At 42.2% G+C, this 13,461-nt stretch overlaps 1 protein-coding gene across 3 annotated transcripts in view; it reads left to right on the forward strand.

Moving 5' to 3' along the window:
• tmem94 (transmembrane protein 94) overlaps positions 1–13,461 on the forward strand; it is a 108,068-nt gene that overhangs the window by 6,303 nt on the left and 88,304 nt on the right. The window contains exons 1-3 of one of the 3 annotated variants that reach the window (XM_078225312.1): positions 9,913–10,042; positions 10,701–10,820; positions 11,837–11,964. In XM_078225312.1, the coding sequence (XP_078081438.1) occupies positions 10,040–10,042; positions 10,701–10,820; positions 11,837–11,964 (251 nt within the window). In that variant the 5' untranslated portion in view covers positions 9,913–10,039. Of the gene's footprint in view, positions 1–9,912; positions 10,043–10,700; positions 10,870–11,836; positions 11,965–13,461 lie in introns of those variants that run through there. The other 2 variants (XM_078225309.1, XM_078225313.1) reach the window with 2 other exon arrangements.

The following is a 13,461-nucleotide window of genomic DNA, read 5'->3' on the forward strand; positions in this document are numbered from 1 at the left end:
GGAAAAGAGGAAGGGGATTTAATTTGGCATTACACTCGAGTGCATGGATTAGCGTATGTTCCAACATCAGGATGTGAGCTGAAAAGGCAGCTGGGCTAGGGACAATGGGCCCTGCAGCAGTCTAAGGGTTAATGCCATTCTCATTTTATTGGGGATTGAACATAGGAATCTGCAGAAAAATGAATGGACAGCGATATAACTCCCAGCTTTGACTGGCCATAAATCACCAGATTTTTGCTCTTGTGGTTTGCAGCAGCATCTGACTTTTATTAAATTTATTAAATTACTTTTATTAAATTACAGTTTTATTAATTCACTGACGGTCAGCATCTTAACATATGGAGTTCAAGCAATCAGTTTTACAAGTCTGTGTAATGAACATATATTGTATATTATCCCAGCAAAGCTGTAACCTGGATTGTATCTTTGTGCATGATATCAGTGAACATTCCCAGTAGACTGAAGTGTCTCATGCTAAGAGTCCATGAACACAAACTATTCTCCATGACTCCACCTAACTGACCATTCTTTGTGTGTGAATCCTAACAAGACCTGTTGAATATTGTCAACAGAAAGCAAAGGTAGTGATAGATCATATGAAAGTCATATTGTACATACTTATACAAGAGGAGGGAAATTGGATAATAAAACAAACTTTAAAGGCTTTGTGGCCGAGTGCACGAAACATTCGGAATAAAATTGAGTTAACAGCGCAGATAGAGACAAATGGGCATGTTCCAACATCTGATTACTGAGGTATGGTGCAGGGGAACCAGGTTTGGGAATTGAATGTTCAAAATCCTCAATATTTCAGAAGGATAGGCAAGAAGGGAAAATAAGGAGATGGAGCTTTGTTAGTTGAGGAAGAGATCAATGCTGTAGTGAGAAATGGTATAGGCACTGGAGTCCAAGATGTAGAATCAGTCTGGGTAGAAATAAGAAATAGCAAAGGAAAGAAGTCGTTGGAGGGATTAATCTATAGGTCCACAAACAGTAGTTCCGCAGTGGGACATGTTATAAACCAAGAAATACTGAGGGCTTGTAAGAAAGGTACAGCAATAATCATGGGTGATTTTAACATGCATATTGACTAGAAAAATCAAATTGGCAAGGGTATCCTCGAGGGAGAATTCATCGAATAAGAGATTATTATTTTGGAGCAATATGTTGTGGAACCAACCAGGGAGCAGGCTATTCTAAATATGGTATTATGGAATGAAGTAGGGCTAATAAATGATCTCATACTTAAAGATTCTGTAGGGAAGAGTGATCATAACATGCTTGAAATTTCAAATTCAGTTTGAGGGTGAGAAATTGGAGTCCCACACTAATGTTCTGGGGTTAAACAAAGGTAATAATAAAGGTCATGAGGACAGACTTTGCCCTAGTGGACTGGGCAGGAAAATTAAAAGAGAGCATGGTTGATGAACAATAAGAGATATTTAAATCCTCCCAACTAAAATATATTCCAGAGAGGAGGAAAGGTGGTAAGAGGAGGAAAAGACTTCCATGGCTAAGCAAGGAAGTTGAGGACAATATAAAGACTACAAAGGCATGTTGTATTACAAAGCCCAGTGGTGTACTGGAAGATTGGGAAGCTTTTAAAGATCAACAAAAGGGTCACTAAAAAATAAAAAGAGCAATGGTAAATTATGAAAGAAAACTAGCACAAAATATAAAAACGGACAGCAAAAGTTTCTATAAATATATAAAGAAGAAGAGAGTAACTAAAGTGAATGTTGGTCCCTTGGAAATGAGGCTGGGGCGTTAATAGTGGGGAATGCAGAAATGGCTGTGATACTAAACCAATATTTTGCCTCAGTTTTCACAATAGTAACAGAAAATGCAGAGATTATAGCAAGGGAAAACTTTGAGCTATCATCACTAAGGGAAAAGTGCTGAGCAAACTATTGGGATTGAAGGCAGACAAGTCCCCAGGGCCTGATGGCCTACATCCTAGGGTCTTATAAGGAAGTGGCAGAGGAGATAGTGGATCCATTGGTTACGTTGTTCCAAAATTCCCTGGATGCGAGAAAGGTTCCGGTAGATTGGAAAATGCTAATATAATGCCTGTTTTCAAAAAGGGAGGGAGGCAGAAAGTAGGAAACTATAGACCAGTTAGTTTAACATCTGTTGCTGGAAAATTGTTCAAATCCATTATTAAGGAAGTAATAACAGGACATTTAATCAAAATGCAATCCACCAGAGTCAGCATGGTTTTAATGCAGGGAAAACCATGTTTGACTAATTTGCTTGAGTTTTTCGAAGATGTAACAAGCCAAGTGGATAATGGGAATCCTGTAGATGTAGTACATCTGGGTTCCCAGTAAGTATTTGATAAGGTGCCACACAAATAGTTAATACACCAGGTTAGTTCACATGGGGTTAGTGTAATTTATTAACCTAGATAGAGGATTGGCTAACCAACAGAAAGCAGAGAGTTGGGATAAATAGGATTTTTTCGGTTTGGCAAGATGTAACTAGTGGGTGCCACAGGGTTCAGTCCTCGGGCACCAACTATTTATAATCTATATTAGTGACTTGGATACAGGGATAGAAGGTACCATAGCCAAATTTACAGATGACACTAAAATAGTGGCGATAGTAAGTTGTGATAATTAAATTTAAAAATTACATATGGATAGGTTAAGTGAATGGGGCAAAATTTGGCAGATGGAGTTTAATGTGGATAAGTGTGGGGTAGGAAAATTAGAAAGGCAAGTTGTCTAAATGGAGAGAAACATTTGAGTGTTTCGGTGCAGAGGGACCTGTGAGTCCCTCTAGACGTGGAGAGACAGACAGCACGGTGGCACAGTGGTTAGCATTGCTGCCTCACAGCTCCAGGGACCTGGGTTCGATTCCCGGCTTGGGTCTGTGTGGAGTTTGCGTGTTCTCCCCGTGTCTGCGTGGGTTTCCTCCAGGTGCTCCGGTTTCCTCCCACACTCCAAAGATGTGCGGGTTAGGTGCATTGGCCATGCTAAATTGCTTAGTGTCCTGGGATACGTAGGTTAGAGGGATTCATCATAGAAGCATAGAAACCCTACAGTACAGAAAGAGGCCATTCGGCCCATCGGGTCTGCACCGACCACAATCCCACCCAGGCCATATCCCTATATATTTTACCCACTAATCCCTCTAACCTACACATCTCAGGACACTAAGGGGTAATTTAAGCATGGCCAATCAACCTTAACCTGCACATCTTTGGAATGTGGGAGGAAACCGGAGCACCCGGAGGAAATCCACGCAGACACGAGAAGAATGTGCAAACTCCACACAGACAGTGACCTAAGCCGGGAATCGAACCCAGGTCCCTGGAGCAGTGAAGCAGCAGTGCTAACCACTGTGCTACTGTGCCGTGGGGTAAAAATGCCAGGTTAAGGGGTAGGGCCTGGGTGGGATTGTGGTCGGTGCAGACTCGATGGGCCGAATGGCCTCCTGCACTGTAGGGTTTCTATGATTCTATGAGTCCTTGTGCATGAATCACAGCAAATTAGTATGGAGCTATAGCAGGCAATAGGAAGGTAAATGGAATCTTGACATTTATTACTAAAGGAATAGAATATAAATGTAGTGAAGTGTTGCTTCTACTCTACAAATCATTAGTGAGACTGCACTCAAAATATTGTGTATAGTTTTGGTTCCTTTGAGGAGGGATGTTGCTGCATTGAGAGTAGTTCAGAGCAGGTTCACTAGATTGATTCCAGAGATGAGGGGCTTGTCTTAAGAAGAGAGATTGGGCAATTTAGGTCTATACTCCCTGGAGTTGAGAGGAGATCTAAATGAGGTGTGCAAGGTGATAAAGGGGATTGACAAAGTAGATGTGGAGAGGCAATCAAGAACAAGAAGTCAAATAGTTTTGGGATTAAAAAGTGGCAGATTTAAAACAGATGAAGAAAAATTACCTCAAAGGTCGTAAGACTGGAATTCACTACCCTAGCGTGTAAATTGAGTAAATTTAAGGAAACTGGACAGATTTTTAATCAATCAGTGTTTGAAGGGCTATGGTGAATGGGCAGGAAGATGGAGTTGAGACTAAAATGAGATCAGCTGTGATCATATTAAATACCCAAGCAGGCTCGAAGAGCTGAATTGCCTACTCCTTCTAATTCCTGTGCATCTGAGCTAAATTTGGAGAATTCCACCCCCCCCCCTCCTCCCCTTGCTAAATGTCTGCATGTTATGCATGTTTTCCAGCAGGAGGTATAATCTTGGATAATGATCTCAGTTGGAAACCCTGGCTCATTTCTCCCCAGGCCTGTGTTCAGGTGCTGAAACCTGTTAAACATGCCAGCTGGGTAGACTGGTGGAGCATCAGAATCCTAATACACCATTTGCTTTCATAGAAATCATAGAAACCCGACAGTGCAGAAAGAGGCCATTCGGCCCATCGAGTCTGCACCGACCACAATCCCACCCAGGTCCTACCCCCATATCCCTACATATTTTACCCACTAATCCCTCTAACCTACACATCTCAGGACACTAAGGGGCAATTTAAGCATGGCCAATCAACCTAATGCGCACATCTTTGGAATGTGGGAGGAAACCGGAGCACCCGGAGGAAACCCACGCAGACACGAGGAGAACCTGCAAACTCCACACAGACAGTGACCCGAGCCGGGAATCGAACCCAGGTCCCTGGAGCTGTGAAGCAGCAGTGCTAACCACTGTGCTACCGTGCCGCCCTTTCTTTGGAAATAGATGTTTCTCCCAACCACAATATCTCTGAAGTTGATGTGCATCATTCTCTTCCCATCCCTCTGAAGCGATGATGACCTTGTGCCAGATCTGTGCCACTCTGTTACTAAAGGTGCATTGAACTGTACCAGTTGATCTGAGGTCAGCAACTGTAGTGTTTGTTCCTTTCAGTGACATCTTGTTTAGACCACCTGGCTCTAGTGTAGAGCTTTCTTGCATAGGTGAGGATCCTGCAATGTGTAGCAATAGGCAAACTGTCCTTCAGGCTGTTAAATTTAACATGTTCAATTCCATTCTAACCTTTAGTATGCAGTGGTATCAAGCCTTCATGAGCAGATGTATTAGTAACTTGGATCTAACTCCACTGTTGTACTTCAGTTCAACATTAGCGTTGTTATCAAGCAGGAACACAATTGCAGTGATGGTCAAATTGGATTGTTAAGTCTTTCCCAAGATATATGTTGTAAGTGACTATCCTTCAGCCAAAATTCAGATATGATATTAGCGTATAATGCTTCTGCTTCACATTATGCAAGTTCAAAGGCAATGCTGTCGTCCCAAGCTACATGAACATCTTGTTTCAGGTGTGGGCTGAGTGAGAAGCTTGTATTAGATAAACCAGCGTTATTAAGTAAAAGTTTATTTATTAGTCACAAGTAAGGCTTACATTAACACTGCAATGAAGTTACTGTGACATTCCCCTAGTCGTCACACTCCGGCGCCTGTTCGGGTCAATGCACCTAACCAGCACGTCTTTCAGAATGTGGGAGGAAACCGGAGGAAACCCATGCAGACACGGGGAGAACATGCAAACTCCATACAGACAGTGACCCAAGCCGAGAATCGAACCCAGGTCCCTGGTGCTGTGAGGCAGCAGTGCTAACCACTGTGCCGCCATGGAACAATCTGTTAAAAATGTGCATTGTTATTAGGCTCTGTGTTCTGCAGACGTTTCTACTGATGTACAATCTGTCACTTAATCGCCTGGTGTGAAGTCTATTTTTACATTAATGTCATACAATGGTCATCGTGTCAGCTTGGTTCAGTTTGTGGTGCCTCACATGTAGATCACGTCACACCATGTAGAGCTGATAACCTGCTGAGACTCGAGTGTAGTGTTAGAACTGCTCATTGTTGAACTGCTATTCTTTAGTCAGGACTTGAAACCAGACTGTTATCTCCCCATTCCAGTTGGTCAGATATTAAACATCTTGCGATGTTATTTGAACAATAGGCAGTTCTTGTGATGTCCTATTGCATGTTTCTCCTTCAACCAGTGCTACCAAAAGATAGATTAATTGGTCAGTCATTTCATTTGCAGCTCTTGGGTTTTGCTGGGGCAACCCTGCTGGTCTATTTATCTGTTTGAATGATTTTGAGAGCTACTTGGGTGCTTCATGAATGCAACCTTTTTATTTCTCTTTATTATGACCCTTGTTTGGCCACATTACTGTTGATCTAAAGAAATTGAAAGCACGTAAGTCCTCACGTAATATTGCTGCGCTCAATGTTCTCTTGCTTTAACACTATTAATAAAGCAGTGTTAATATATCTGTTTAACGTTGCCAGTTCCATTTTAATATCACTTGCCACAGATGATTTCTTTTGTGACCTGCGCACACAACCTTTCCCCCTGCTGCCACCCTTGGCTCCTAGCATTACTCCCCGGCCTCGCCTCTGTTGTCTATTCTTCTGGCTCCACTCCAGATTGCGCTGCTGGCTTTGCCCATGCTGAGCTCACATTGAAGTCCTGGGCATAATGACATTTAATGGCATACGTTGGTCAATGCAGATAGTTCTGAGATTCATTTGACAATTCCAGCTGATCTCAGAGCAACATGGCTTGATAGATCCTAATATTTGTTTTCGGAATCTTGGAGGAAATTTGCAGAACAAATTCACAGGAGTCTGCAGATGAACTTTTAACATGGAATGAAGTACCCAATAAACAAAATTAACTACATTACACCAGACAAAAAGGTTGGAAAGGTCTCAATATCAACACAAGAAAATAAATCAAATCATACTATCCCTTTATCCCAATAATCACTTTACAGATACATAAATATTCAGATTGATGAACAATTTACAATAATTATCTTGTACACTAATACGGCGGCAGTGGCTCAGTGGTTAGCACTGCTGCCTCACAGCACCAGGGACCTGGGTTTGATTCCTGGTTTGGGTCACTGTCTGTATGGAGTCTGCACGTTCTCCCTGTGTCTGCGTGGGTTTCCTCCCGCAGTCCAAAAGACATGCTGGTTAGGTGCATTGGCCAAACTACGTTCTCCCTTAGTGTACCTGAATAGGTGCTGGAGTGTGGTGACGGGGGGATTTTCAAAGTAACTTCATTGCAGTGTTCATGTAAGTCTACTTGTGACACTAATAAATAAACTTTAAGAAGGTGCATGTGAACCAGCTGGTGAACTGTGGTCAGAAACCACACTCAAGTGAATGACGGATGTGACCAAAGCAAATTCCATGGATTTCTCACCAACCCACCCAGGCATCTTGTGATCCAACCAGTCTCACAGAAACTCAGTCTTCCCCATCTCCACAATCTCCACATCTGCAGGTCATTCCAACTTGGATGGCTTTAACAAGAATTCACCTCCAGGCTTTTGATCTCACCTTCCAAGACTCCTTTCCCCCAAAATATGTGTTCCCTTGAGCTTCATCTTCCAAGCACAATTTCAGGTCTTCGGCTGTGCCAAGCAGAACATCACGACTCAAAAGGGGTACCATTGCCCTTGAGACCTGCAACATGGATTCACTAACCTTTGGCTGACCTCTCACATCATCTGCGCATCTCTTGAGCCCAGTTTGTGTCAAGTTTGCTCCCCACAGCTATTTCTCTTTAATTCAGAGCCTATTGCTCTGCTCCTTATGATTTTTAAGAACTTTTTCTGATCTATGTCCCTGCTGGGACTTACTTCTGGGCCTTCTCCCTGTCCCCCCTCCCTCTGTCCTGCTCCGTGGATTACCTTCTCTGGAATGGCCCTTCAGCCCCAGGTCACTGGACCTGCTCTTCACACCATTCCCTTTCCTGTGCAGGTGTATAGGGCTGGTTCCTGGCCTAAAGAATGTAGAAAGACTAACTGCATATGTGCGGCCCTTTCCCGGCTTGTGCATGCATGAAAGGGCCCAAACTATGTTTAAAAACACCCCAGAGCAGTGTAAATGCAGCCATTTCCCAGCTGTTCCATGCATTGAAGGCCCTAAGATCTGACCTCTACCTGCCGATTTAAAAGCAAGTATTTGTGTCTTGTCATACCTGCTGCCACCAGCATCTGCCATTCGGTGAAGCCTTGTTGATCTAAATGTATGGAACTCTGTGGCGAGTGGTTTTGAATTGTATAATGCATTGTATTTTTATATGTTGCAAGTTATCTCTGCTCTGGATGCACAGTGCTGCATACATATGGTACAGTATTTCAACTTGTATGTGTTTTTTATATGGGCGAGAGGTTTCTGAAGAAACCTAATCGTAGTTGTGACATTGACCCTTGTATGAAACCACGATTCACTTAAAATTACAATTTTCAGGAATGTAACCGCAACTTTGAGGCCTTATTGTAAGAAAATAACATGGAGAAAATTGAAATCTGAAAGATATTCAAGAGTGATGCACATGAGCTCAAAAGCAAGAACTTTTGTGAATGTAGTGCTTTTTAACATCGTCAAATACTTTGCAAAGATTAATTTGAATAATTATTTTAAAAACAGTACCTTGTTTAAATTCAATTTGAAATGGGGATTGGTAGTTGTGGATGTAAACTGGATGACTAGTTTTTAATTAGGTTCATTGATTTCCAATCCGAATTAAGAGATTTGGAAGCTTGCTCAGATCTACTTTTTTTTTGTTTAATTATGGAACGCTGTTAAGTCACAGCATGACTGACAGCTTGGGCAAGCGTGGATTTAATACAATTCTGAATAATACTGAATCATTAGCAAGCAGCAGAAATCACCCCCAACTAGACAAATGCTGTAAAGAATAATGTGTACTGACTAACACAAGCATGTAAAAAACAATGAAATCTGTTGACTCAAAATTGGTCTAGGTAGGACGATGCAGTTTTAATTTTATATCTATTAAGAAATGCATGAAGCAAGGTGTAGTGTTAAACCAAGAGTTAACAGTGCTCTGAAGCTTGGTCATATGTGGTGGGGATATTTACTCTTGGGCCATTTGAGACTACTGTGGTATTAATGCAAAGACAATGCCAAGCACAAGAAGAAGTGCTCCAGAAGGAATTATGCCATTTTCAAGTGGAGAGAAGTTCATCAAGGATTTGTGATGCGTCATTAGTCTCAGGCAGGGTTGCTCTTGTTTGGTTTGACTGTCCTGCTAGGCTCCTTAAAACTAGGGCTTTTGTGTGGCCCTGCCATGAGATCATGGAAAAATCTGCTCAAGTGATCACTGGCTTTGTTTAATTACATCTATTTATCCAGGTCCCTCAGCTGCAAAGCCGCCTAGGAATTGTGCCCAGGATGCAGTGGTGGCTCCAATCCAAACAACAGTCGTTCTTTCAGATGTACTGGAAATCAGTGTGGTGTATGAGTTTCTTGTAATGGGGTGCTGCTGTCATTTTTATCATCTCTCCTACAGCTGACTGCACAAGACATTTACTCTGTTCCTGAATGACGTAGCACAGGCCTACCTTCTATGTGAATGGCTTGGTTTCCTCTTGGGTGCCCATCACCTCAGTTTGAAACCTTCCCATTGCCCTCACCCTCTTTCCCCACTCCCAGCCCTTGCTGTTGTTGCTTGGTGATGTACAGCAACATGTTACCTCCCTGCCCTCGCATTAACATTTGATTTGATTTATTATTGTCACATGTATTAGTATACAATGAAAATATTGTTTCTTGTGTGCTATACAGAGCATACCGTTCATAGAGAAGGAAACGAGAGAGCGCAGAATGTAGTGTTACATTCATAGCTAGGGTGTAGAGAAAGATCAACTTAATGCGAGGTAAGTCCATTCAAAAGTCTGATGGCAGCAGAGAAGAAGCTGTTCTTGAGTTGGTTGATATGTGACCCCAGACTTTTGTATCTTTTTCCCGAAGGAAGAAGGTGGAAAAGAGAATGTCCGGGATGCATGGGGTCTTTAATTATGCTGGCTGCTTTGCCGAGGCAGCGGGAAGTGTAGACTGAGTCAATGGATGGGAGGCTGGTTTGCGTGATGGATTGGGCTACATTCACAACCTTTTGTAGTTCCTTGCCGCCTTGGGCAGAGCAGGAGCCATACCAAGCTGTGATGCAACTGTGATACAACACCAACCGCCTACAAACACAGGAAGACCCCATTCAGATGTCTGCAGTGGTAGGAAAATGGTAAATGAGGAATATACCTTGAAAAAATATAAACCTCTTGTAATGTCCTAACTATGTTAGGGGTTGTGGGTTTTAAACAAAAAGTAAAAGATGAGATCTGCACACACACATTCAGATGAACAACAGCAGATTTATTGAAAGAGTTGTTGTCTGTACAGAGTACAAAATGTAATTAAGCAGGAGCCTGTGAAACACCCCAATGACATCACCATCAAATCATATGAGCGGCTCTTAAAGCAATCATACAACTATTTAAATATATAACACATCTGTGACAAGGTGGCGTGGGTGCGAGGCTACTTTGAATATCTTGCTTTTGGGATGCTCTTAATGATCTCAAATTGCACTTCCCAGTGATAAATAGCTAGTTGATTGACTAGTTGATTGACCAAGCATTACAATAATGATCTTTTCAGCCATTCCTCAAGTTTTAAAAAAAAGGATTTATAATTGAACTGTTTTATTTCTCTCAATTGAAATGTGCAGAATATAAAATAATTTACATTATTTCATCACATCTTACTGAAATCTTAACGATAACAATGTTTCCAGCAGAGACTCCGTCCATTTAGATGTCTTTCCGGCAGCACAATCAACCACCCATTAGCTGTGTGATCAGGGGTATCATCTAAATCTTTCTGTTCTGATTATTTCACAGGATGGAATGGTCACTAGCTTGGGCCTTTCCACCAGGCAGGCTCTGACAGTGCTACGTAACCAACTCGCTGTAATCCTGGAAGAGCACCAGAAACAACAGAGAAAGAAGGATTCCTGGAAGGTACGGTGTGATGGAAATTCTACACATGACTCATTCCAATGCTGTTCTGGTTGGTCTTCTAACTTTCACCTTCTTTAAACTTAAACTCATTGAAATCTCACTCATCAGCCCTGTGATTACTGATCTACATTGGTTCCAGGTTCACCAAGGCTTCACATTTAAACTTTGCATTCTTGTATTCAAATATCACCATGGCCTTGCCTCTCTCTCTCTCTCTCCATGTAACCTCCGCTCCGACCCTGCAACCCTTTGAGGACTCCAGATTCCTCCACCTCTTGGCCGCCTTGTGCATCACAATTTCTAATCATTGTATGTGCCACCTAAGCTCTAAAATTCCCTTGCTAAACCATTCCGCCTCAGTCTTTTAAGACTCTCCTCAAAACCTACTGGTTTGAACAGGAGTGATGTTCTTTACTCTGTTACATTGCATTGCTTTCATTTTCAAATGAACTTCAACAGACTAAAACAAATTGTGTTTGATGTTGAAAAGGGTCTGAAGGATTGGGCAATGAGTTGACATGTTGTTGTCCAGGGTTCCTCTACTGCTATAACGGATGCGGGGGATGAAAGTTTCACTGCTCAGCAGGAGTAAGTGATCTATTTCATTATATATCTTGGAAATGAATTGAAGCCCCCAATCACTCGAGCCTCACTTCAAAGGACATTCACAAACCACTCTTCCGATTAATGTCCTCTGAGTCTCTTGATCAGATCTCTGCCTGATAATTCAGAGGACGTAATAGAAAGCTTATTGTAACTTGCTCCCCAGTGTAACTGTAATTCAATTTATAATTTCCCTGCCCTTAGCTCTGGTACAGCTTTTCTTTATTCTGAAGCTTCCAGCCCTGCTGGTGATCTTAACTGAATATGTTTTCATTCAAGTCTTGTGTGGAAACTAAGCTGGTATCTTACAGTTCATGTGCAGCATCATGTGCGCTCTGTTTTGTTCAGTGCTTTAAAGTATGATGTGTGTCTGTGCCAATGGCCATCTGACTGCTGCACTCATCATATTGCAGGAAATATGGCTTAAGGGCTTCCTCGATCCCAGCAACCGATCCTCCAGCTTTCACTGGCCAGGGGCAGCTCTTATGATACTGGCTGCCATTTTACTGCTGTGTTGCTATGGCAGCCAACCAAATGGAAGGTAAGCAAAATCTCATGTCTAGAGCGCACGGTAGCACAGTGGTTAGCACTGCTGCTTCACAGCTCCAGGGACCTGGGTTCGATTCCCGGCTTGGGTCACTGTCTGTGTGGAGTTTGCACATTCTCCTCGTGTCTGCGTGGGTTTCCTCCGGGTGCTCCGGCTTCCTCCCACAGTCCAAAGATGTGTGGGTTAGGTTGATTGGCCATGCTAAAATTGCCCTTAGTGTCCTGGGATGTGTAGATTAGAGGGATTAGTGGGTAAAATATGTAGGGATATGGGGGTAGGGTCTGGGTGGGATTGTGGTCGGTGCAGACTCGATGGGCCGAATGGCCTCTTTCTGTACTGTAGAGTTTCTATGATGATAGATCTACTGGGTTGGTGAAACCAGCAAACAGTTTTGATGTAGAAACAAAATGTGGTGCAACAAGTTATTCTCAAACCGACGTGAAGAGTTTATAGTGCAGGACACCATCGTGGATTAGCTGAGATGATGACAAGGAGTCTACTGCTGTGGACTAACGAATGCCCCAGTGTGAACTACAAAATGCTGAGTTGAGGAGTTCAGCTGACATCTCAAGTTTCAAGAATGGAGCTTGTGATACTTGAACTTTATTCAAGCCCAGAAAGACCACCTCTGTTCTCACCTTTTAAGATTTTATTTTTTGGCTTCGGTTCCTTCTCTTGCAACCATGTGGGAGATTTCTATATATAAGGATTTTAGAGTTGTGCTGTGTGTGAGACGTAAGTTATTTCTGTATTTTTTAATGATGAGGATGTCATCTATTTAAATGTTCTGTACTGATCAAAGTGAGGAACGTTAAGTTGAGGAGTGAAACCCTTCCCCCAATCCCGAGCGTCAGCAGCATCCGAGTATTTTAGCAATTCTTTTGTTCATCAATTTCTTGAAAAGTCAAACCTTTTTTGAAAAGGTTTTGCAAGTAACTGCATCGCAAAACCAGAAGAAAATGGTAAAAGCAAATCCCAGTTTTGCTGCAGGTGGAATAACGGTCAGGTTAGCGATTGTCCATTTGTTGCAGTTTGCTGTCTGTTGCCATTCTGATTTTCATTCCAGCTAACTTTGTCTTTGCCTTTAAAAGCTGATGAACTGTATTCATCAAGATTGATTGACAATCTTAAGTATTATAAAGGAATTATAAAGAATTAGAGTTGACGTACCTTGGGTATACTGACATCAAAAGCCCAGCCTGATTGCTAATTATTCTATGTATCAGCCCCCTTCTCCAGTGACTTGACAGCAGTATGTCCCCATTGCTGTGCTACTCAGGAGGCTATAGCATCAGAGAGCATGCATTTAACTGAAACAGAGAACAACTAATTAACATTGTCTTTGGAAGTGATATAAATGTGGCTTTTCAGCCAGATACATTTCCTCTTAGAACTTAATAAAATGGTGCTGAAGCAGGCCATTTGGCCCATTGAGTCTACACTGACTTTTGAACAGAGCATCCTGCCCAGTCCCTAACCCTGTAACCCCAT

This window comes from Mustelus asterias, chromosome 12 (genome assembly GCF_964213995.1).
Source record: "Mustelus asterias chromosome 12, sMusAst1.hap1.1, whole genome shotgun sequence".
Taxonomy (NCBI): Eukaryota; Metazoa; Chordata; class Chondrichthyes; order Carcharhiniformes; family Triakidae; genus Mustelus; species Mustelus asterias.